Source organism: Podarcis cretensis (assembly GCF_951804945.1).
Source record: "Podarcis cretensis genome assembly, chromosome: 1".
NCBI classification, from domain to species: domain Eukaryota; kingdom Metazoa; phylum Chordata; class Lepidosauria; order Squamata; family Lacertidae; genus Podarcis; species Podarcis cretensis.
In genome coordinates, this window is record NC_137170.1 from 68648434 (window position 1) to 68674205 (window position 25772).

At 42.4% G+C, this 25772-nt stretch overlaps 1 protein-coding gene across 1 annotated transcript; it reads right to left on the bottom strand.

Annotated features, from left to right (window-relative positions):
* Positions 1-1354: 1354 nt before the first annotated feature.
* On the bottom strand, positions 1355-25302 carry OVCH2 (ovochymase 2; the record flags this gene model as incomplete). Its single annotated transcript, XM_079953337.1, has 21 exons — positions 1355-1910; positions 3806-3971; positions 4970-5121; positions 5374-5569; positions 6108-6180; positions 6924-7110; positions 9956-10036; positions 10129-10260; positions 11071-11164; positions 12333-12463; positions 13251-13391; positions 14688-14821; positions 14921-15011; positions 15199-15222; positions 16070-16265; positions 16738-16889; positions 17710-17805; positions 20832-21004; positions 21309-21400; positions 23404-23510; positions 25098-25302. The coding sequence occupies 21 exons, from the start codon at positions 25300-25302 to the stop codon at positions 1891-1893; spliced, it is 2643 nt and encodes an 880-aa protein (XP_079809463.1). The 3' UTR covers positions 1355-1890.
* Positions 25303-25772: the final 470 nt, after the last annotated feature.

Below are 25772 nucleotides of genomic sequence, written 5' to 3' on the forward strand. Positions count from 1 at the left end.
AATGACAACAGAAAAGAGCAAAGGAAGGAAGGATGTGAGGAGTGAGTATTCCCAAAAACAGCATTATGATTCCAGGCAATCACCCTTCCTGAACATAATATCCAAGAATGTTTTTCCCAAAGGAATCCACGGGAAGAGAGCAGCTGCCAATCATATTCCTTTGCTTGAGCATATTCAATAAATGGATGCCAAACTATAGAAAAGTTGTCCTTCGCTTTTGGATGTATGTTTTGTTAACTTTCCCATTAATGCAATGGTCCAGAACTGGAGGTCCCAATAGTTTTGCAAATCTCCTGCAGCAGACTTCCAGTGTTTGGCCACTGTGAGCCTGGCTGTTGTGAGCAGGAATCGGAGTAGCTCTTTATTAGAAACCTCAGTTTCCAAACCATCACATAAATAGGTTCAATAGGAGAATGCACCATGTGATTTGATAAACTATATTTATTTGTATTTTTAAAAAAATTAGTAAAGATTCAGGAAAATTACAGAAGTATGGAAGGAACCTGGACGTATATTAGGATCTTGGGATAGGAGGAATCCGTGGTGTGGTAGTAAATTATGAACAGCTGAAACTCTTCATGACATTCCCCTCCTCCAAGATATCCCCCCCACCCCCAGTCAGGTCCCTTCCAAGACTCTACAAGTAAAGTTAACCAGGCAGTGCTGGCACTATGACTTCAATACCAGTTCAGGTTGTCTTACCCTCTTGCTTTGCTTAACATCCAGCCATATTAAGAGTTCAATGGCACCACCCACCCAACCCAATGACATCTACTTTCCTTGCCCTCGCTTCAAACTACAGGCAGTTGAGAGTGTGCTTTTAAAAAAGATCATACATCCATGTAAAGAACAGTTATCTTTACTGTGGGTAAAAATGGGACGCAGGTGGCGCTGTGGGTAAAACCTCAGTGCCTAGGGCTTGCCGATTGCATGGTCGGCGGTTCGAATCCCCGCAGCGGGGTGAGCTCCCGTCATTCGGTCCCAGTTCTTGCCCACCTAGCAGTTCGAAAGCATCTCCCAAGTGCAAGTAGATAAATAGGTACCGCTTTATAGCGGGAAGGTAAACGGCGTTTCCGTGTGCTGCGCTGGTGCTGGCTCGCCAGAGCAGCTTCGTCACGCTGGCCACGTGACCCGGAAGTGTCTCCGGACAGCGCTGGCCCCCAGCCTCTTAAGTGAGATGAGCGCACAACCCTAGAGTTGGACACGACTGGCCCGAAGGGGCAGGGGATACCTTTACTATCTTTACTGTAAGGCTGTAGTGACCATTCCAGGTTACAGTAAATCTATGAATTATCCTTAATCTTCATCAAGTGCTTCTACCTAAGTAATCATTAAATGCACACAGAAACTTAAATATGCACACACCAATCAAACCTTTATTAATAAATGAATATCCCAATGTGAGGACAGAACAGATGTTTCCATGTGTGTGGGGGGGGGTTGCAAACCTGTTTTTTTTTACTAAGACTCTGGAGCATGAAGAAAAGAAACTGAAAGTACATGTGCTTCTTCTAGATGTCTGAAAGTGATCTTACTGTCATATGGCATGATAAATTGAAAAATGCATATTAATAGATTTAAAAAATAATAATTTATGTTACCTTACATTATAAAAAAAATATTCACGTGAAACATTTCATTGGGGAAAATTCACATGCTCCCAGTAAGTTCAATGGGACTTACTCCTAGGAAACTGTGCAATAGAATTGCAGCAACATTATTTATAAATGGAAATGTCCAAAGCTGCACTGATATATTTTACGCATGTGAAGGCTATGTCTTCTTCTTCTTCTTCAAATTATGAAACATGCAGTCCATGAACTCTAGAACAAAGCTGTCAAGTCACATGGTTTAGCTGTTGATTTAAATGCTCACATTCATAGAAGATCTTCATTCCTGGCTTGAGGAGTCTGCAAAAGAGGCAAGACAGTCAAGTCCAAGTATAAAACAGCCAAGAGATCATAGCCATCTAATTATAACGATGCTGTCGCAAACTTGTTATGGGCAAATGACCTAGGGTCATTTAGGTCGACCCCCACCAAGGGCAGGTGCAAAAATTATGCCTCTCCACTCTGGCTCAGAGTGGCTGGGAGCCTTCCTTCCTGCCTGTCTGCATGCTCTCTGAGCTGCTCCTCCACTGCTCTGGGTGGCTGGGCGAGGGATGCAAGCTTCTCTGGGCACCATGGCAGGGCAGTGCTATTAGAAGTGTGAGAGGAGGGAAGAAAGAATGATGGAGAGAGCCAGCAACAGTTGCAGGAAGAGGAAAAAGACAGAAGCAAAAGCAGTGAGTGGAAGGAGGCAGGGAAGCAGATGGACCAATGGCAGAGGAGGAGAGGAGGTGGAGCAGACCCTGATGGCCATGAAGGAAGTCACTGGCAGAGCATGAAAGGTGACAAAAAGCAAAGTTTTTTGTTCTTTCCCAGCTTTGGAGGCACAGATATCTCCTTGTGAAAAGTGCAAGGGACAGGGGTGGGGGTGGGGGTGTATGTACTGATACAGCAACTTACCAAGGGTGCCAGTGAGCCTAGGTCTGCCTCTGGTTATGGGGAAAGCAGCCCTCTCTAAAAATGGCTTTTAATTAAGTGCTACTACTACTTGTGATGAATTCAAAAAGACCCCAGAGGTTGTGTTCCTAGCAGTTCAAAGCACTTCACACTTGTGTTCCAGTTTCAATAGGTGAACACAATTTTGTGAGTCTTGGGACCCCAGCCTAGGGTCAGTGTTGGTGCAGCCACAGTTGATTGGAAGAGATGAAGGAATAATTTTAATATACAGAACTGAGAGAAATGAGGAGAGGGAAGGCAAACAGGAAAAGGCCATAGGGAGGTTGAGGGAGAAATGGGGTTTTAGACAGGTGCCTCACATGGGTTAAGAACCTCTAATTAGAGTGTTTGACAAGGTGGATCATTCATGGATTAAGCCTGCATGGTATCACTGCAATAAAATACATTGGCATGGGAAATAATGTAGTCATTGCTTAACCTAATGGCCTGCTGTACACTTTCAGATGACCAATAACTGCAAAGCAGCAACTGTTTTGGTTCGCTTGAGCAAAATCAAGCAAGAGTATTGTGGAGGCCTGAAGGCCAATTTATTGTGGAACAAGCCTTTGTGGCAGAGCTAGGGTCTTCATCAATGTAAGGAGGGGCAGTCATGGCCTTACTGTAGTATGTGTGGTAGGCAGAGCGAGAGGAGGTGTTAGGAGCAGAACTGGCTCCTGCAGTAGGAGACCAGACATTTTTCAGGGCTGGACTTTGGTAATATGGCACCCTGTGAGGACAAAATTTGGCATCCCCTCCCTAAATTTTCCTTGTTTTCACTCCCTCCTCCCTCTTGCCTTCTGTTCTGCACATCCATATAAATATAGGTATGATGGTGATGATGATGATGATGATGATGCACTCCCTCTGCTCAGCACCCTGTGCAGAGGAACCCCCCTCGCCCCCTGAATCCAGTGCTACATCTTCATGCTGTCTCCCCACTTTCTGTTTCTCTCATCTAACAAGACCCTGAGTAGCCTGGTGATTCTCCAGAGGAGGTAAACACATGTGTGGTGTGTTTATGTTGTCTTCTTGTGCCCAAAGACAAGAAGCACAGGACTTCGTCCCAGAGCAGGTGCATGTGCGTGCATGTGTGCAATTACATTAGCACTGCTTCCATCTCCTCTAACACGTGCAGGGGGTGCCAGTAGGTCTGTGACACTTCTATACAGCCCCACATATCTGTGGGAGCATACTGGACATCCCTCCTTAGAAAGCGTCCCTCCAGATTGGATGCTGTCGTTAAAATAAACACAGATGCCTACTGGTTCCATATATGTGCTGACCAATCCAATTCGTGAAAGACGCAACATTCGTATAGACTCCTGGATAGCCAGTTCTTCCACAACCATGACCCCAGCTTATTATTCCATTAAGGGTATAGTAGCTTGACTCTTCTGATGGACAAACCAGTGGACCTCCTGAATCACCCTAATAAAAATGAATAGAGCTTAAAGTTAATGTATACTTATTTGTAAGTTGACGAGGAAAGATACTTTCAAGAGCCATCAGTGTGACCTCAGTTTACACATTCTGCATTTTCTAAATATTAAGGGGTATTGCTATTCGTGTCCTTATCTTCAGACTGTAGGCTGAAGCTAGCAACAAAGAAATGAATGCAGCGCCTGTCTCCTGCAACCACCACTGTTGCCAGCTTTAAGCTGCTCATTCTTTTATCATTTGCCAGCACACAGGTATGACAGCAAGTAGGTACTCAACAGAGTGAAAGATAGCAATCTATAGAGCTCTGTTTCTGGATGGTTATGGTAAGAGACACTATTGCAGAGTAAGGAATAAGGAATTGTGACCAAAAATAATAATAATATTTCAGATGAGGTTTCCTGCCAACAAAACAGTTCCACTGACATTCATATGAGACCTTCAAGCAGTTATAGACCCGATGCTGCAGCAAAGTGATGCTTTCCTGACTGCCTCACCCCTCACTCTTCCTCAGAATGAAGCAGAGCATGGCAATGTCGTTGCCACTAAGATAACAGCAAAACACTGTTTGAAAAGCAGTGGGGAGGTGAGGGAACCACAGAAGGTAGAAATGGAGAGGCCACTAGCAGGAGAAATCATGAGATATTGATTAATATCCACTGTCCTTGTTCAATAGCTTTCTCACTCATGGCTTTGCACGTGCAAAAATCAAACATGCTTACGAGATCTTAGAAGAACAGATATTTCATCTCAGCTTCTATCATGACATTAATTAATTAGAAGACCTCTCATGGGGTAAATTTGCCTATCCCTAGTTTCATTTTCCACTCTGTGTTTTAGTACTTGGTAGTTATGGCTACACAAGAACCAGAATAAGCTTTGCCTTGGCTCTAATAAAGTTCTGGGTCCCTGTTTTGCTGGGTGTTTGCAGAATGATTGCACAGACCTTGTTAATTCCTGGTTGAATAGAATTTACTCTGACTGCTTACTGTACATGCATCCTTTCCTCCTTCAGTAGGAAATCCGGCACAGAACATCCGCTTGTTCAGACCACCCGGATGGTTCATATAGTATTTCTGACATTCTTCAGAAACCAAAATAGGAACTTCAAGTTGATGGAGTTTTCTTGAAAGTTCTCCATCTTGAGGGGTTAAAAAGAGCACACTCAGCAAAAACTAAGTTTCAGATATAGGCTCCTTAAATGTGAAGAGAATATTATTTTTTCTCTTTCACATGCCAAGCTTAACTTGCATGAACTTAATTCTTTTGCAGTCCACATTTTCAGCTCATGAACCCCTCTTCTCCACTAGTCCCTAATGAAAAAGGAATGGCTAGCAATCATTCTGGCTAATAGATGAACACAAAATTCTTACTGAAAGGAAAATGCACTCACCTTCATAATGAATGCCCCAACCTGTAATGACACACACCCTGGAAGCCTCAACCTTTTCGTCTTTCTCAGGCAGACACACAGGACGAACATAATGATTGAATTCTAAAGGCTCAGTGAGTTCCACCAGTGCAATGTCTGAATCTGTAGTCGTGGTGTTAAAATCTGGATGCAGAATGCATTGTTTGACCAATCTTTTCTAGAAATAGGAAAGCACAGCAGGATGATACATGGAAAGATGTCAGCAGCTCAAAGACTGCTCTACTCCTCTCCCCCCCTTTTCCCCCAACCTTATACTGTATACAACATTAAAGTGTCACATCGAACAAAACCAGTTTTAGAAAGGACTTTATGATATGAAAGTAGAGACAATGCTTGTACTATTGTAACCCAAGAAAATCCTAAATAAAAACAATTTTTACAAACACATTTCAGGTAGTTTATGCAATTGTCCGGACTCGAAATGACTAAGTATAGCGCAATCACTGTTTTAGAAAGATAAGTTTTCTTTTTGTGATTGGCAGTCATAGAACAACATGCATACTGGTAATAACCTACTTCACTATAAAGTCCATCATGACAGATAGATAGATAGACAGATGTATTTGAAAATACACTTCATGTAAAACTCTTTTTCATTTTGCTCCCACAGTCTTGGGGGAGGGGGTAGAATTCCTTGTGCATGTTGCGGGATAAGGGCATGTTCCTTCCATAAATACAGAATAACTTGTACTAACCTGACTATTGTGCTCTTGTTCTCCGAGGTCGTGAACTCCAGCAACCACACTCCAAAAATCTCTGTATTTTTCCCTTTACAGAGAATGTAATTGGTTAAAACAAACCCGAAAGTTTCTTCCAACAGTCTGTCCCACACATTTTCATTCAAGCATGATAATATGTTACTCCCATCCACACAGGGTTTCCAAATACACACAGAATACAAACAAATTTGATTTGCACTGAAGTCTAAATAAAGCGGGACTTGCTTCTGAGTAGATACCCACATTATTTGTGGGTACCAGAGGAATATAAATCCTTCGGTCTCTTGCAATTTGGTACGTAGTCTGCCAAGAGCCAAACCTACACATGTTTTCATTTATCTGCATGTTTTGCTATCCCTAGTTACTCTGAGGGTGATGACTGGTCTTCAGAACTTCTGGGGTGTTACCTTCTTTGAATTCTTCTAGTATGGTGAAAAATGGGGGTTGGGAGTTCATGTTATGGGAGATAGTGACATATTTTTAAAAAATCCATAGGAGGCAGCAGCCTCCGTTTTCAAGCACGGCATCTTTTGCATAGACATGCACAGAATTGCACTCTAAGCATACCAGTCTTCAGCTAATGCCTTCCAGGTGGATTACTCTCATAACCCCAGCCAGCACAATAGTCTAAATCTTCAGCAGGCTGGTGAAGGATGTTATACACACTTATCAATATGTAGTCATAAGTAGACATTCATAGGGCAACACTCTAAATAATGCATTTGTTAATGTGCTTTCCAAACCGTTCAGGCGCTGTGAACTATTGTTGCTAAAGCATAACATAGTACTTACATCCCTTTAAAACAGTGAGCAGCAGTCACCACCCATGTGCTTGTAAGAACTGCCCCTCCGCAGATGTTTTCTCCCAAAATCTGTATGCTTGCCTGCCAAGGCCAAGAATATGGTACAGCTTCTTCACCTCCAACTATCCGACTGAAAAGAAACCTGGGCTGGTTGAATGCTACTCCACAAATGTCAGCTGGCAACATAGAAAAGAGGAAAAGCTATTGCACTTTGGAAAAAACAACAACCAACAACTTGTGCCTATTACGAAATAAGGCTGCCCACATGTAAGTCTCACCACCACTCCTCCTCTCTCCCTTCTTTTCTTCCCCAACTTTATACTGTATACAACACTCAAATGTACAAGATCTACAGAGAAGACTTTACAACCTGAAAAAGACACAATGTATATACTTTTGTAAACCAAGAAAATCTTTAATAAAAATAGTTTTTTTAAAAAGGGGGGGGGAAGCCGCCCACATTTGGCTGATTCTACAGAGGCAGATTCTATTTAATATGAAAGTCTCACTGGATTTAGTAGGACTTGCAGGCAAATGATAGGATGGCATTTCAGCGGTGGCTAATGAAGCAGTTCATTAGGACAACCAGCAGCCACAGCATGGTGATGATGGAGGAGGGAGCCTCGCCATCTCTCTCTCTCTTTTGGTTCCAGGAGCCACTACTGGTGGGAAGGAGCAGCTGTCCCAGGCAAGTTTACATTTGCTGACCTTAGCAACCTGCTTAGTCTTACACCAGGGGTCAGCAAACTTTTTCAGCAGGGGGCCGGACCACTGTCCCTCAGACCTTGTGGGGGGGCAAACTATATGGGGGGGGGGGTAGAACAAATTCCTATGCCCCACAAATAACTCAGAGATGCATTTTAAATAAAAGCACACATTCTACTCATGTAAAAACACACTGATTCCCAGACCATCCACAGGCTGGATTTAGAAGGCAATTGGGCCAGATCCGGCCCCCAGGCCTTAGTTTGCCTACCCATGTCTTACAACTGTTGAATTTATAGACCACTTTGCAAAATAAACCCATTAATGCAGTGTACACAATAAAAATAGAATTAAGCACAGGATCACACATCCCAAGAACAATAAAATCAGTTAAACCAACTCTAAAACAGGTAGGTAGTTGTGTTGGCCTGACGTAGTCAAAATAAAAAAAATAAATTGTCCAGTAGCACCTTAGAGACCAACTAAGTTTGTTCTGGTATAAGCTTTCATGTGCATGTATCTGAAGAAGTGTGCATGCACATGAAAGTTTATACCAGAACAAACTTAGTTGGTCTCTAAGGTGCTACTGGACATTTTTTTTAAAAAAATTTCAACTCTAAAACACTCAAGCTACCCATTCAAATTTGAAAAACAGAACAAGTTCATCAGATATAAAACTGATCTTCCATAAAATGACTGGGATGCACCTCGGGGAAAGCCTTCCTAAACCAAAATGTCTTCCGTAGGCACCTAAACGTCATCACATGAGGTGCCTGTCTGATTTCAGCTGGTAATTGATTCCAGAGAGCTGGAGCTGCAACACTAAAAGCCCAATTTCTAGTTCAGGGTAAGTGCATCTCTGGGGCATGTGGTATTCTCAGCAATGCTCCATCTGAGGAGCGCAGTTGCCAGGGAGGGATACTGCAGACAAGACTTTATGGTGGTGCCAAATTTTTTAGGGCTTTAAATGATCAAAGCAAAATGTGAATGGTTCCTGGTAGCATATTGGCAGCCAGCGCATCTCCTTTAGCAGAAGCATTACATGGTGTCAATGGGGTATCACAATCAGCAATTTAGCTACTGTATTCTGAGCCAGCAGCAGCTTCTAGGTTAAGTCAAAGGGAATCCCATAACAGAGCATCCTGCAGTAATCAAAGGTCACAGTGGCCAAGCCATCTCAGTCCAGGAACAGCTGCAGCTGCCTAACCAACCAAAGCTAGCAAAAGGTACCCTTAGCCACCAAGGCCACCTGTTTTGCCAGGAGTTAAACTCAGTTCACTGGCCCCCATCCAGCCCGCAGCTGTGGTCAGATACTGGTCCGGAGCCTGCATGACCACTCCAAGTTCAGACATTATGGATAGACAGAGTGATGCATCATCAGCATACTCATAATACTTTGCTCCATATCCCCACAATGATCTTTCCAGGTGTCTTCATATAGATGTTATTTAACACTGTGATAAGATAGGGTCCTGCAGCATCCCATAGCATAAATGCCCCAGGGCGACTCTATGGAACCGACCCTGTAGGTAGGACCAGAACTACCATAAACTACCCTGACACCAGTTTCACAGAGCTGGTCTGGGAGGATACCACGGCCAATGGTATCACAAGCCACACTGAGATGAAGCAAAATAATTAGACTACCCTTGTTTTTCTCCCAGTGGAGGTCATTTATCCAGACAAGCTAGGCTGATTTGACCTCTAAACCAGGCCAACCAGACTGAAATTGGTCCGGCTAACCAGTTTTCTCCAAGAATGCCTGCAGCTGTTCTGCCACAACCTTCTCAGTCACCTTCCCAAGAATCGGTGTACTAGAAATTGGCCAATGGCTATTTCAAGTGCTACCCCTTTCACCACGCCCTGAAGCTGCCCAAGGATGCCCTGCTGGCTAGGTTTTGTTTACCATGATACAGACTGAGCATAATCAAGATTCATGCTTGTTCTGCATGAACTATGGGATCAATATATCGCTACAGAGTCATACAACTTTACATTCAAAATGTCTTATAAACAATGGGCCACAGAGGGCTCCAAGGAAACTCTCTCAGGCGCCAGGAACCTCTGAACCATTTGGAGGAGCTCCACTAGTTAGCTAGTAGAGGATGCAATGGAGGCAGTGAAGTCTGCAATATATTTTGGATTTGCCTTATTAGGAAAACAAATTTTCCAGCCAAACTTGGTGTGTATGTAGAATTTATAGAATATCTAGAATACCTATAGAATATCTACAAACCAAACCCTGGACTCCTCTCTATGTTCATTTTGCCCTTTCCCTTCTCCTACCAAAGGATACCTTCACAGAAGATGATTTACCAGGAATGTCAGTTTCATTTGAGGCATCACTTATTTCCTCCGGAAGCATTACTTCACTGCTCGAATTTGATATGTTTAGATCTAGTTTCAAAAAGAAAGAGGGGAGAGTCATTGTCAGAATTCCTCAAATCAACTTTCTTCTAGGGCTAGAATAATCCTCCATTTTCCATTACCTGCAACAGAGATGAATAAAAATCTGGCTTTGAATCCACCAAACGTCTCTGTCTCATCTGAATGAAACTTGACCAGCATGGTACTAGAGGAACTCACAACTGGTGCTGGGACAGCAAATCCACAGGATCGAGCTAAACAAGGTAAGTGGCAAGGTTCACAGCAGAACAGAAATACCTTCCCTGCATCTCAGCATACAAAACGTTAAATCAAACGGGTGTCATAAAAAAAACTGGCATCCTCTGTGCTGACAAACTCTTTATATCAACATTGGGGCAGATCCCATTAAACTGATGCATCGTTGGAAGTCAGTACAATGAGTTCCACTAGTGAAACAGGACTTCTCCCCTGCACCCTCCACAGATCTGCTCAGGGGGCTTAGGCAGGGGAGGAGGGGGAAAGTGCTCCATCTATTAAGCAGAAATGCTTGCACTAAAATGCTTGCTCAGTGTTGTATTACACCCTGTGTGTTAGGTCACTGCTACTATTTCCTTGATATAAATTAAAGGAATTTGTAGAGTGAAAAAGTATAATGGACAGTTTCAGATGCTGATTAGAGGTTTCCCTGTGAATTGTAATTATGCTATCGTGTGTGTGTGTGTGTGTGTGTGTGTGTGTAATGCAAGATTAGCCAAATACTGAAAAACAATGTGACTACATGTGATAGCAACTGATCCCCTTGTTTAAAAGTGCAACCTACCCCAATCACTTGCAGAAGACTTGCTCACTTGAAGTAGGGATGGGGGCCAGTTCTAAGAACCAGGTGTGTACATGGTGTGTAGTGAAACGAATCCATTTCTTGCAGCGTTGCCACACTACCCACTACTTTCCCCAAAATTGAACTTATTTTGGGTACTGAAACCCAACTGGGAAGAAAGGAATCCTGGCAATGGACTCAAATCTCATTTAGTGCACAGCATTAGAAATAAGTATAAAAAACAAACCTATTTCATTATCCTTTGCAATATTTTCATACACTGTCACTGAGTCATAAGTGCAGCCTTCATTTTCCTCCAGTTCAAAATTTTCATATGTGAGCTTCGAAAACAAAACAAAACAAAACAAAACCAACAGCAAAAAAACCCCTGAAGTTCATCAAACACAAAGAGGTTTAGTTTCAGATATTTTTCTTATTGGCCATAGATCATTCAGCAGTGTTACCAAGGAAACTAAATTGCTGCCCTGCCTATGGCAAGTAAGAAAATACTATTTAAACAAGGCATAGATTAATGCTGCAATAAAGGCTGGAATAAATGTGCACATGGAGCACACTTCAGATGCTTCAGATGCACATGGAGGCTTACTTCAGAATAAACATGCATAGGATTTCTCTGCACATCCCCAAATGCAAACATTATAATTTATTATAATTTACAAATCAAAGCAGATCCACAGTTTGTGCTTGACTGTAGTCTACAATGCTTGCATGTATCAAAATGTGGGTAGCAACCCCTGGGGCCCCAAGGTCAAACGTCATTGTAGTCACTGGAGGCCTCCAATAAGACGTACAGATATAACGTGAATACTGGGGAGTATTAACAGATAAGACATTAATACTTGGGAACAGAGTACACCCCAACATTTTAGAAATGCAAATTATATTGGGGTACTGGTCTATGACGACATTTGTAGAAGAATGTGATGAAAAAGCTGGAGATGGTTGCTGCCAGAAAGAAAAAGAGTATACTTCATTTTCTAGTGTCTGAAATTCATATTTGGGAATGAATTATTGATTTACCACAAGAATGTAAACAGAGGAAACAGCATCACATACAACCTACACCCCTATATCACACAAATATAGCAAAAGTGTCAGTGTCACATAAAACTACACCCAAAATGTATGAATGAGTTTGAAGAAAGACAGGTTCAAAAGACACTGAAACAAGAAAGAAAGAAAGAAAGAAAGAAAGAAAGAAAGAAAGAAAGAAAGAATCCACACACAGTGGTATTCAACTAAGATTTACTTAGAGGAGGTCTATGTACATGAAGTTTTACCCTGAGTAAAACCTAGTTGAATACTACCCACTGCATTTAAATGATATCCCAATGCAAGATATTATATGTTAACTAATAATAAAACAGCACCAAAATAAGGCAGCCTCATGAGCGAAATGTTACATTGCTTGTGAAGGTTGGAATCAAACTTATGGTGTTCAGAGGAAACCCTTTGTGCTGATGCCAGTAAATCAGCCCTGCTTTGTACCTTGACCACGTGGTTTTCTGGAGCTTGAACAATCCATTGACAATCTGCCAGATTATTGTAAGCATCAGGGTAGTGCATGCTTTGTATTGTTCCTTCCTCAAAGAGTATGGCAATAGATCCACAGCCAGAGTCTAGAAAGACAGTGAAGCAAAAGTAAAGTGAGACAATTTAAATAGTCCCTTAGCAAACTAAACCATTGAAAGCTTTTGAGGGCTCATTATGCTTATAGTAAAATATAAGGTGGTGGTTGTTTTATTTATTATTTAAGGGTTGCTTCAATGGACTTCCAAGAGTCAATTTTGTAATAAGGGAACTTTCTAAATATGGGTATTTGAAGAATAGGTTATGTTTGCCCTTGATTCTTATAGAGCAGGGGTGGCCAACTCCCAAGAGACTGCAATCTACTCACAGAGTTAAAGACTGGCAGTGATCTACCCCCTTTTTTAGGGGTTCAGGTCAAAGTTGTTGAGCTTCTTTTAGGGAAGAGGAAAGCCCTGGATTTTTTGGGTGCAGGACAATAAATGTTGAGCTTTCTTTAGGGGAGCCAAACTTGTTGAGCTTCTTTGGGATGAGCCAGTGATCTACCAAAGACATTCAGTGATCTACCTGTTATAGAGTCATTTTTTTCCTCCAGAGGTCTTCAGAGCTAAGTCTGTAAAGGACTCATGTGGTCCACTTATATTAATAATTGTGCAACTGCTCAGTTCTTCACCATCAAACCCTTCTGTATTGCATCTCGACCAATGACTGCTAAAGCTACAAATCATAGAATCTCCCTAGAGCACTCTCATGTAAGGACTGGTAAGGTACAAAAAAAGTATCACAATCAATAAAGTAACAGATCTAGTGCCTGTAATCCATATATGTTGTGAAGCCTCCTTGGCCTCTCATATATTATTAGAAAGTATCAATACTTACCTTGAAGAGAAGCTGGCTCAATAGTTTGGTATATCATAGAGAACCCAGATCCATGTTCTTTGTTATCAGATACAAATTTTAGCCTTAGGCTATTGGAACCAACCAAAATCGGTAACGGGGGCTCCTTGCCACAGAATTTCCCTGAAAGACGTTAATTTTATCAATGTAATTTTCCTAATATTTACTGAGTGGTTCTGCTAATGTGAGAAGAACCTGCTTCTGAATAGGTATGCTTAGGACCATAGTATTCAAGCCAGTGGTGTGTGATCAGTGGACTAGGAAGACTAGTCCCCTAAATGTTCCCCTGGGGCCTCCTTCCTAAAATCCAGGAAGCTTCTGTCTGGCTTAGGGAGAGAGGTACAATGCTCCGATGAGTTCAAGAGTCTGACTCTGCCATCCTCCCAAAGCCCACCCAGCTTGGGGAAGGAGGCAGGAGAGCTCCAGCATACTATCAGAGCACTGGCACCTCCTTCCCAAAGCCTGGGATGCTTCTGTCCAGGTTAGGGAGGGAATCGCAATGCTTGCACAATGTCAGGATGTTGGGGCATCCCACATGCAACATCCCCTGCCCGCTGTCACCTTTGCAAGCTGGCCCCTCTGGCCCTAATTGTTCCCTTTCAAAAAAATGTCACCGCACACCACTGATTCAGTTTAATTTACAACAACAATGTGTAACCTGGTGGCTATATAAGATCCAGAAGGGAGAAGAGTCAACCCAAAAATGCTTTAATATACGCCAGGCTCGACCTAGCATTTGTATCCAGATTTCAGCTGTGTTCATTGCGGGCATCTTAGCAGCAAAGCTTGTTTTGGATGTCTGCCCCCCAAAACACCTCTGAATACTCAGCTCTGTCTAACTGTCTGGAGCATCATTACACATGAGATTCCAAAATCCCTTCAGAAAGGAAAAGCAAGGTCAGGATCGGGCCATCTCAAGCAAGAATGTGGGCAAGGCAGATGAGATAGGTGGATAACTCTTTCCTGTCTTCATTATCCTCTGCTCAGCTGGCCACGCACCATTTTCAACTGCAACTTTTGTCAACGTGAAAGTGAGTTCAGTCAATGTGGGTGAGGGCCCTCCAACATCAATGAGGGAAAGCAAAGAGCAACTCCTCTATATTTGTACCCTCCCCATGGCTGTTGGGCATGGGTGGCCTCACTCAGTGTCAGGCATACTGGGAAGCAAAACACTACTATGGTAGCCAAGACTTCAGAGGAAAATAGGGGTGATTTTTGTGTCCATGCCACAAATTCCCATAGGTGAAATTCCTGTTTGGACAGGTAATTAATGCACATCATGTGTTCACTTCAGTACAGCATGTGCTGGCACCAAATTTTGATATCATATCCAACTTTTCAACTATACAAGAACCACCTGCTTTTCATTTGGGAAAAAGTGCAGCCTGGTGCCTTATATATTTTGAAGAAGACACTCACCAAGGAGCCTATCGTCCTTAGAAATCACTGACAAGGCATCATAGTCACAGTACATATCGGATTCCACATCAAAGCGGGTAAAATTCAGCAGTATATGCATTCCTTCTGGGACGAGCAGAGTCCAAACGCACAACCTGGATTGATGCACAAGGACTGAATTCTAGTTGGCAATCAGTAAAGCACAGGTGCATGATACCAGGTACAGTTTCTGAAAAGGGACTTCAGCTACTCACTGGTTGTCCTGGTAAAAATGCTTAGGATGATCAGGGAAAACAAGCTGTCCTTCATTACCAGGGAGTTTGCCATCTTGCGCACTGCATGATGCTGTGATGTGGATATGATGATATCAAGATTTATTGGTCTAACAGATATGCAGTGCAAAGACAGACAAAACTAAGCATCACGAAAATAATCATCTCTAATCCATACTTTTTAATCATACACAAGAAATCTTGGACTCTGCCAGTACATACTTAGTTCAGGAAGGCGTTTTCCAGCACATTATACTCACCTCTAGAGCTTTTCATTCTGATATCTAATTAAAAAGGAAAAGAGAAATATCCTAGTGAAGAACTATTAATGTTATGGCAAATCAGAAATGTAATAATGAATTTGTAACAACCAAACATCCATTGCTCCCTTTGGGCCTGACTCCATATAACAAGGATGTCCTAAGCAGGCTTCCTCAAACTCGGCCCTCCAGATGTTTTGAGACTACAACTCCCATCATCTCTGACAACTGGTCCTGCTAGCTAGGGATCATGGGAGTTGGAGACCAAAAACATCTGGAGGACCAAGTTTGAGGAAGCCTGTCCTAACAACTGTATTGGAACAGTTCTAAGTGGAATTCACAGCAGCTGTCATGACAGTAAAGCTGCTGAAATCAAACTGATAATAATAATTTGTAATAATTTTATTATTTGTACCCTGCCCATCTGATAGGGTTGCCCCAGTCATTCTGGGCAGCTTCCAGCACATATAAAAACATAAGGGACTGTATTATCTGCCATACAACCCAGTCAAAGCTGCAATTATTAGCTTTACAGAAGAATCAACTTCCCCATATCACCCTAACAGGTTATGTTTTTCTGTCGGGTTGGCAGCGTTGAAGAAAAGATTTAGGGTTGTTGCCGACAAATTAATCCTGTTCATGCAAGGACTTCCATTTGTGCAATGGAACTTCCATTCCCTTTCCTCCCCCCTCCCCCAAATGGTCCTAGGGCTTTCTCTAACCTTCTGCAGTAGATTTCAGGGAGATGCAGGAAGAGGAGAAGGAAAGGGGCTTCCACTGCAGAAGTGATAATCCTTGTGCAAATGGGAAAACTTTGCTGGATACACGCCTTAATATGTGAATTAGGCAGAAGGTGATTAATATTGACTACCGGTGTCGATATGTTGCTGAATCCAAGGGAGCACCTTGGTAAGGTCTGTAAAAACTCCTGGTGTTCCTCTTCTGTTATACTTTTTTTTTAGGTTTTGCATCCAGCCGCGAGCACACCCATAGCCCCATGAGGTCACCCCAACCAGGGTCCAAGAACCATGCTCACGCATGCACACCAAAGATCCCCCAGAGTCACCCTGCAGGGAAAAGAAACAGATCCAAATGAGACATATATAAAGCACTGCATGCGAGTATTTTAAGAGATCCTTCAAAAGTACATCCTGCAGTTGTCCAGTGGACAGGACTGCCCCTGCCATGTGGCAGTTTGAAGTGATCTGTTTAAGGCAAAGCTACAGAGGAAGGCAAGAATTTATGTCTGAACGCTACAGATGTTTTCATAGCATTGGCTGTACCAGTGGGATGGGACACCATTTGAGTTTCGCTTCAGGCAGCAAAATATTTTGGGCCTGAAGTGCTTGTGACGGACTGCTGCTTCATGAAAAGGAGTCTAACAGCGGGTGTTGAGAGTGGAACCTGGGATCTTCTGCATGAAAAGTATGAGCTTCATCTCTTTGGTCTGTTCTTCCTCCTGGAAAGTTCCCCCGCCCCATCACAGAGACAGAAAGGCAGGCAGGTAGATGGGAAGAAAAGGCTCTTCATTTTACCAACCTGGCAGGCATCCTTTCCGCCATCTGGAAATCCAGCACACATTAGAGTGTCACCCTGAACAGGTTTCTTTAAAGTTGACAATGCTCTAGAACATTCGCTGTGGTCTAGGATGGGCAACTCCACTTCATGCAGGACTTCAGGGAGGATACCATCTAGAAAACAAGCACACCGAAGGAAACAGTTTTATAGCAAGTTACACTATTGGTCCATTTATTCTGACAGCAGCTCTCCAGCACCTCAGTCAAAGGTCTTCCCCATCACCTATTGCCCCACCTTTCAGTTCTTTTAACTGGTGATGCCAGGGCTAGAACTTGGAAGACCTTCTGCATGACAAGCAGGTGCTTTGTAACCAAGATATGATCCTTTCCACAAAATGCCCAAGGCAGACAGCGAATGGTGTTGGTGGAGGAACAGTTCATTGGAGCGAGGGAGACAATAATTTTTTCAGCCATTCATTCAATGTGGCTGCCACAGAAAAATATGCCAAGTGACACTACAGGAAGTAGAGCCAAGGCGAATTTTGGAATATTCAGTGTGAGGTCATTGGACATTGCAGGGGGGGGGGATATAGTTATGTCCTTCCAAAAATAAACACAGGCTTCTGAATATCTCTTTACAGCAGTATCCAGTATTTGCTCACTAAGAAGCTTTAGTAATGACATCAATCTGGAGTTGAAAGTTGTACACTGGAAGGAGAAATATTTCCCCAAAGCTCCTTAATTGTGAGAAGGGTCACCTTTCTTGAGCCTCTTCAGTCTGTCATTGCTTCTCTCTTCTCTGCTGTAACAGCTTCAAAACCACTCCCCCCCCTTCTCATTTATGATTGTATCTTTGTTTCAGCATATGGGAAGTCTTAACCAATTAGGGATTGTGTTGCAAAGGGATGAATCACAAAACATCAACTCGCATCAAAAAAATTTACACAGCTGCTTTGATATGGCCGTGCTTCCAAAAATAATAGCTTAGGCTTACTTTCTCTTAGGCGACCCCAGCCAGAAGTGACACATACATATCCTGGATCGAACGTTTCATTGGGTTCAGGAAGACATACTGGCCCAACTGTTGAACCTGCCATGAACACAGTGGCATACTGGAATATTAATGTGTGACATATTAGAATAATGTTAATTTAAGTCCCAACCCTTTTGAGCTCCAAATGAAAAGCAACATCACACAAACTGTTAAACTTTTTGGTTTTGTGTGCTTCTCAAATGTGTGTAACTCACAAAAACCTGAATACAAGCCCTTTCTTTCTCTCATCCATAAACAAGCCACAAAAAAATACAGTTCTATAGGACCATAAAGATTTCTGCAAGATCCCCACATCTCTCAAGTCCCAGTCCCATACAGCAGTGTGTGAGCCATTTCCCCATGAGCCATTTCCCCATGATGTGACCCCACTTGGCTTAGAAAATTGCCTTATACCACATTATTCTACTGGTTTATCTAGCTTCTGGCTGTGTGTGACTTTAAAGCACATCCATAGTGCATTTCCTGCCCCACACCCAAGAATTCTGGGCACTGTCATTAGTCAAGTGCTGTTGAGAATTGTAACTCTGTGAATGCCCAGAATTATTTGAGGGAAATAATGGGTTTCAAATGCACTTTTAAAGGTATTGCATATAACACACTGCGGCGGGGTGCGCTCCCGCTGCTCGGTCCCAGCGCCTGCCAACCTAGCAGTTCGAAAGCACCTCCGGGTGCAAGTAGATAAATAGGGACCGCTTACCAGCGGGAAGGTAAACGGCGTTTCCGGGTGCGGCTCTGGCTCGCCAGAGCAGCGATGTCACGCTGGCCACGTGACCCGGAAGTGTCTCCGGACAGCGCTGGCCCCTGGCCTCTTAAGTGAGATGGGCGCACAACCCCAGAGTCTGTCAAGACTGGCCCGTATGGGCAGGGGTACCTTTACCTTTACCTTTACAGTGACTGGTGGTGCTCTCTCCAGAGATTCAGGACACAAACAGTAGTTACTAGACCTTTGCAGCCCTTGCAGTGGGAGCTATGCTCTGAATCCACCAGATAAATGGGTGGAAAAAACACAATTATCATAGAAGATCAAGTCTTGCTGAAGAAGGATCAGCATGGCTTCTGCAAAGCTAAGTCCTGCCTCGCTAATCTTTCAGAGCAAGTATAAGGAAACTTTGTACAGTAGGCTACATTCTAATCACCCCAAAGCCAGAGGTTACTACACACACTCACATCCAGGCCAAGCACGGGACATTATCTACACAGCTATCAAAGGAGAAGTTGTCTTGTTCATCCCAGTAAGAGAGACAGAGAAGGGGAGATGGGATATGCAGAGCAATCATATTTAGAAATAAAAAGGTAAATGTAAAGGACCCCTGACAGTTAAGTCCAATCACAGACGACTGTGGGGTTGCGGCGCTCATCTCGCTTTACAGGCCAAGGGAGCCGGCGTTTGTCCGCAGACAGTTTTTCCGGGTCATGTGATCAGCATGACTAAGCTGCTTCTGGCGCAATGGAACACCGAAACCAGAGCAGTGCATGGAAGCGCTGTTTACCTTCCCGCCAAATGTGCTTTCGAACTGCTAGGTTGGCAGGAGCTGGGACTGAGCAACAGGAGCTCACCCCATTGTGGGGATTTGAGCCACCGACCTTCTGATCAGCAAGCCCAAGAGGCTCAGTGGTTTAGACCACAGCGCCACCCGCATCCTATTTAGAACTACTCAGAAGTAAATCTCACAGAGTTCAACAGGATATACTTCAGTGAAAACATGCAGAGGATTGCAGCCTTGCATTCAGTTTCTTGGGCAAGCTATTCTTTGAGCCTTTCCTTCTGTGAAATTGGGATTTAATTAGGGTTGCCATATTTCAAAAAGTGAAAATCCAGATACAAATGTTGTTCAGCTTTTTTGGGCAATGTTGTTTTGCTTTTTTTGCAAAATAAAAAAAATATGAAGTTTTGGAGCTATTTTTAAGAAAATTCACCAAAATCTACACTTCCGACATGCATTGCCACTCATCCAGATCTCCCCAGACATTTAACCCCCTGGGTGCTGTTTCCAACAGTTGAATCTTGGCTATGTCTGGGAAATTGTGGATGTATGGCAACTCTAATTTAACTGTAGCATGTGGGACCCGATATGTAGCCATATGGGATCTCCCCCAAAAGACAATCTCAGTTTGTTAACCACATTCCACACATCAGAAATTTTGCGGTGGTATCCCTTACAATTTCTCATATTCCCAAATGTACCCATGGGTGCAAAAGGATTAGTCAAATTGAGAGACCAGGCTATTTGAAGGACTGCCTGCTGAGGCATTAAGACCATTGCAGACTAGCAGGTACCAGAAATAGGATTTTCTCAGTGGGAGCCCTACATCTGTGAAACTGCCCCCTTGAGAAGATCACTGTACCAGCTGCTGCTGCTGCTGTTGTTTTTTAAAGACCTCAATATTTTTTTATTACTGTTTGTGTTTGTCTGAATTGTATTGTATGGAGTGGGGAAACAGCCTCCTGCTAGTCCTTTTAAGTGCATGGCTTTACATGTTGACATTATGATTATTGTCTTCCAGCTCTGCTTGTGGGCTTCCCAGAAGCATTTGCTTGGCCACTGTGAGAAACAGGATGTCAGATTCTGTGGTTTGATCCAACAAGGTTCTTGGGGGGGGGGGAGACACCTGCTTTGCAAGATCTCTCTCCTCTTTGCTTCCTGTACTCTCAGTTCAGCACACTAGAGAGAGATTGTGAGAAATTACTTGGTGGGCATGCCAGTACTTTCTTTATTTGCCACATTTTTCTTGGCAGCTGATTTGGCAATGGCCACAGCTTGATTCATGACCAAGTCACATGGCCCAACTGGCATGCTCAGAGTGGTTGAGTTGTAAAGCTGGTCATATGGCAAATCAATCACACTACACTCGCCTTGAGAAACTAATTAATCTACACAGTCCACAATATCCCCTTCAATTTGGTCCTAGGAGTTCTCCTGAATAAAGCAATGAAAAGGCAGCAGTTCTGGCAAAGAAATTTGTATCTGTGTGATTCACCTATGCTTTCTGATAATAAATTATTTTCCCTTGAGTATTACAAATAATGTTTATAACAGGCAGGTAATTGTAGACAAGATTACCATATTTAAAGTGACCGTTCATTCTCAGAAGGGCAATGTCATAATCCATTGGTTTCTTCACATTAAATTTTGGGTGTCTGGTGATAGATTTTACATGTAGGGTTTGCTCTTCCTGCTCTTTCTGGCGCAAATCATGCTCTCCAGCAGTTACGGTCAGTGAACCAAGCAGGTATCTGCATTGTGGTAGAAAACCATTATAAAAAAGGGGGCGGAACTGATTTTCATCTTTTGAAACAAAGCCAAACAAAATACAGAAATAGCATCACATAGCACCAAACCCTAAATATTTCATTTATGCATTTATATTTATTTTATGACTTTATATACTGCCCTTCAGTAGCTGCTTTCAGGTGCAGTGCACATTTTTTTAAAAGCTATGAAAAATATATAACAAAACAACAACCTGGAATTTTTGGCCTTCAAGTGAAATTCCCCATCTGCACCTGCTTACAAAAGAATGGAATTCTCTATCTGTACCTGCTTACAACACAGTGAGCAGCTGTGATTATCCACTGAGAGGAAACAAGGGTTCCTCCACAGAAATGACGATTATTTCGTTTCAAGGAAACCTGTGCCATAAAGAAAACATGTCACATTAGAAAATGCAAACCTTTTCTTATCGCATCTGCAAAAGCAAGACAAAAAACAGAAGAGGCGCCATGCATGTCCTGACATGGTGATTATTGGCATTCACATTTGAAAGTTTACAATCCTGAATGAATTTTGCTAATGTCTGAAAATAGTGGGGGTGGGTGTATGCACGCACGCGCACACACACACCAAATTACTAGGGATATGCAGCAGTAGTGAATGCTAACTATCACATTCTCCTATAGAACTCTTAGTTTTCAGAGCTTCTCAATATCTGTCTTGCAATGCAAACATTCACATGTAAAGAAGTGATAAGTAGACAGTACTAAAATCATCCTGCCACCTTGGTATTTTTCTCCCTCCCTCTCTCCCTATGTTACAGTGAATGTCTACATTTACATGTTAACCTTCATGCTCATCATATCTTAGTCATTCCCTGTAGCAGAAAGAATGAGGGGAAGGGGAAAGGAGACAAAATAAGTATTATGTGGAATATTGGAACCAGAAGTACTGTTGGAGATTCCCATAGAAGCCTGTGTCAAAGTTGCCAGGCATGTGGGGGTTTTTTTTATTTATTTTAGGAAACTTCAGATAAATGGTCCAAGGAGGCTTGGTGAAGCAGAAGGTGACTCATTCTCAGTCCCCTCTCTAGCTAGAAGGAGGCAGCAAGCTAGTTGAGAACAGAAAACAAAAGAAGCATTCTGGGGCAATCAGATTACAAGACACATACATAGAAGCTGGAAAAGATCAAGGCCTTTTGGGCTTTTGCTTCTTTCTGGAGATCTGATGTGGGGAAGCAGTCTTGGCTATCATCTGTTTAAATACTTAAGCTGTGTCTCCCCCTATGTTCTACTTGTATATCTGCAAAATTCAAATATTACAGGGCAGTCATTAAAAAGAAACACTTCTTTTACCACTGATTTTTGATCTGAAAGATCTGTTTAAATAGTAGACCATATACTCTTACAGACTCCCTTTCACTGAAAATTAAGGCTACAATCCTAGACCTTGTTTACTTGGGTGTGAGCACCATTAAGCTCAATGGGTCTTACTTCTGAGTAGACATGCTTAGGGTTGTATTCTCAGCGTATCTTCCGATGGGGCTTCGTAGTATTTATTTTTTTATTAAATTTATATCTTGCCCTTCTTCCCAAAGGGAGCTCCAGGTAGCAAACAAGTGACTGAACAACAAAAACATATTGAAAACTAAGCAAACTTCAGATTGCAACCTTTAATTCAGTTTCCACGGACAAACTTTAATGCAAAAGGACTCAAGTTCAATCCCGGGAGGTGCAGGTAAAAAATTTCAGCTAGGCAATATGAAAGATCCCGCCTGAGACCATGCAGATCTGCTGCCAACATAGATAATACTGGACCAATGGACCAATGATCTGGCTCAGTTTAAGGCAGCTTCCTATGTATGTCCCTAGAAGCATGAAGAGGTCAAAATACGTTTTGGGCAAGGGCAAACTTTGTCCCACCTGTTGTATTTCTGAAAGAGAAATAAAGGTCTATTTCTCATCAGGGAACCCCAGGCAAAGGGTGTTTTGAGGGCATGAATTACTTTTCCCGAGATAGGCCATTGCTTATGGGTTTGAAGCTATTGTTTGAATTTTCCCAAATGGTAGGCCTTTCGCAGTTTCTTAAAATCACTCCTGCTTTGTAGGCAATATATGAATCACAACCGTTTTCCAGCAACCAAGAGAGAATGGAGATTATTCTTGCCACCTGCAAGCAATACCCTGGTTTTTGGTTTGTCCCCCCCCCCACCTCCATGATAAGCTAGGCCAGCCTTCCGGAAAAGTCTACTGACTTCCAGATGTTTTGGGCTACAGTTCCCATGAGCACTAGTCAGTATGGCCAATTGGCAGGGATGATGGGAGCTGTAGTCTGAGATATCCAGCGGGCACCAGGTGGAGGAAAGCTGAGCTGGAGACCTTAGATCTTGGACTAAAGATGTAACTGGGAGGGATATGCTCACCTGCCATGGGTGAGAACCTTGTTGCACCTGGGTCCCGCCAACAATCCGAGAGAGATAGCTATAAAGATGCCATGAATTTGCGTCCACTTTCTGCCCACACTTGGAATCTGAAAGGCATAAAAAAAAGAGACAAGAGGCAGAAAATGGAGGGGGTGGGCAAGACAGCTGGATGTCATTCTCCAGTTTTTTCCATAAGATGCCAAATAACTTTTCACTTCCAGATCGTACTAATTGAAGTTTTCCCATTAATATCTAATAATTTATATTATTACTAATCTTAGGCTGTTATCCTTCATCTATGTATGTCAGAGTAATCCCACTGAACTCAGTATAACTTACTTCTGAGTACAGAAGGCTTGCACTGCAAGTCACTATGAATGCAGTGAGTACAACTCAAGTTACTAGCAAAAACAATCAACACTCAAGGTTCTAAATTTGAGAAGTGCACTCAAACTTTGTGTTTTCATTCTGCTGGTTGACCTTTGCAAAGAAAAATAGCTCAAGATATATGTGTATGTTTAACATGCATAGCAACATCTGGGATTTCAGATGGACTACCTTTATCCAGCAGGGGAATAAAAAAGAGAACCCAGGCTTCAGGGTGTGTTTGTCATAGCTTATTTTGGAAATATACACAGTGGTTAACAAGTTACATTCTCATGCCAAATAGAAGTGAAATGGGAGTGAAATATCACTCTCTGGAAAAGTTTGCTATAGCTAGAAACCCCTGCGAAGTTATATCAGATTTGGCTTTATCAAAGGTCCAGCAGCACTTCTGTTTGCCTCTATGGCTTCTATCTATCACATAAAGATCAAAACTGATATATGAATAAGTAAAGTTCAGGAAAATATATTAATTGCTGTCATACAAAGTTTCATGAATAGACTATGTCCAGGATCATAAATGAAGTATGCACTATAATACATTTGTTATTCTTTAAGAAGAAACAAGTGATTTCACTGTTTTGATGCATGAATTCCACATGGTGACTCTTCTGAAAAATTCATATAAAATACAGGCCTGTCCAAGGTTAGGGTTAACAACTTTGGTCGGCCCTCACGGCCCTTCACTTCATTAAATCTGGCCCTCTCTGAAAAAAAGTTTGGACACCACTTATACATGCAATGGCCTGCTTTTCTTGCATTATATTATGCATGTAGCTGCTGTCACAGGGCATCTGAATCAACTCTCAGTTTTGTCAGTCAATAAATAGCCATTTGCTCCTTAGGCAAGGCAGTTTGGACTAGGGGAGGGAAATCACTACACCCCATGCAGAAGAATTGCAGCTGGGATGAAATTGAGAACTTTTTTTTTTTTTTTAAAGCTCCTAGATTACTGCTATTTTTGAGTGGGATTCAATCACATGGGCAAATTCAGGTTTCACACTTATAATGGATTGGAAAGTCTTGCACAACAAACCCACTTCCTCAAAAGACTGAACTTTCTGCAGTAAGGAAAGCGAGGGGGAAATGCACTGGAAAATGTGAAATGACATTGTGCCGATGAAAGTGTTATCAAACCTCTGCACAAACGGATCAAAATGAATGCTCATTAAACAGCCAACGTCTAATCTCCCTCAAAACAAATCAGGCTGGAGGCACTCCGAGCGAAGATAACATCTATTAATCATGCGGTAATATGGATCCATGCCGTTAGAAAACATTTAAAGACAAGCACAAAATCATAGCCATACCTTGCTGATTAGACATTGGTGCAGAGCTTCCTTCTCTAAGATACACTGTCCCAAGCATAAGTAACAGCAGATCGCCCGGGGACACTGGCATTTTCAGGCTGTAAGTGACTAAGTTAAACAGAGTGGAGAACTTTATAGGAGCAAAGAAGGAGCTATAACACAGTGGGAGAGCAGTAGCAGCATGATTAAAGTGTAGGTTACTCATTAATCCAGCTGTAAAGCTTTTAACCAGGCATTACTAAATTTTCCCACATTTAACCAAGCATGATTCCTTTTCAGCTCTCAAGGGACTGTGGGTTTAAAACAAAAGCCTGCTAAATATTGAGTTTGACTGTCTCAAGAGATCAGCCTATACATTAAAAAGAACAATAAATGCAGACCCGCACCCCCCTCGCTGGTCATCACACAAAGTCCTTTACCAGCTTAGCTGATTATTTAGAACTCCAGTTTAATTACAGCTGTTTCCAAGGCTATCTGCATCTGATTTCTTTCCTTCTTTTCTTTAATAGATTTGAGAGCAAAATAACACTATGTGGACACCACAACCCAGATTCATTTACTAGGGAACCTAATATGATTGAATCCACTTGAACTTATTACTAGCTTGTTTGGTTAAATCTCATCCTAGGAGCACATTTTCAATAAAACACAGTTGCTAGTTCTGCTATATTTATG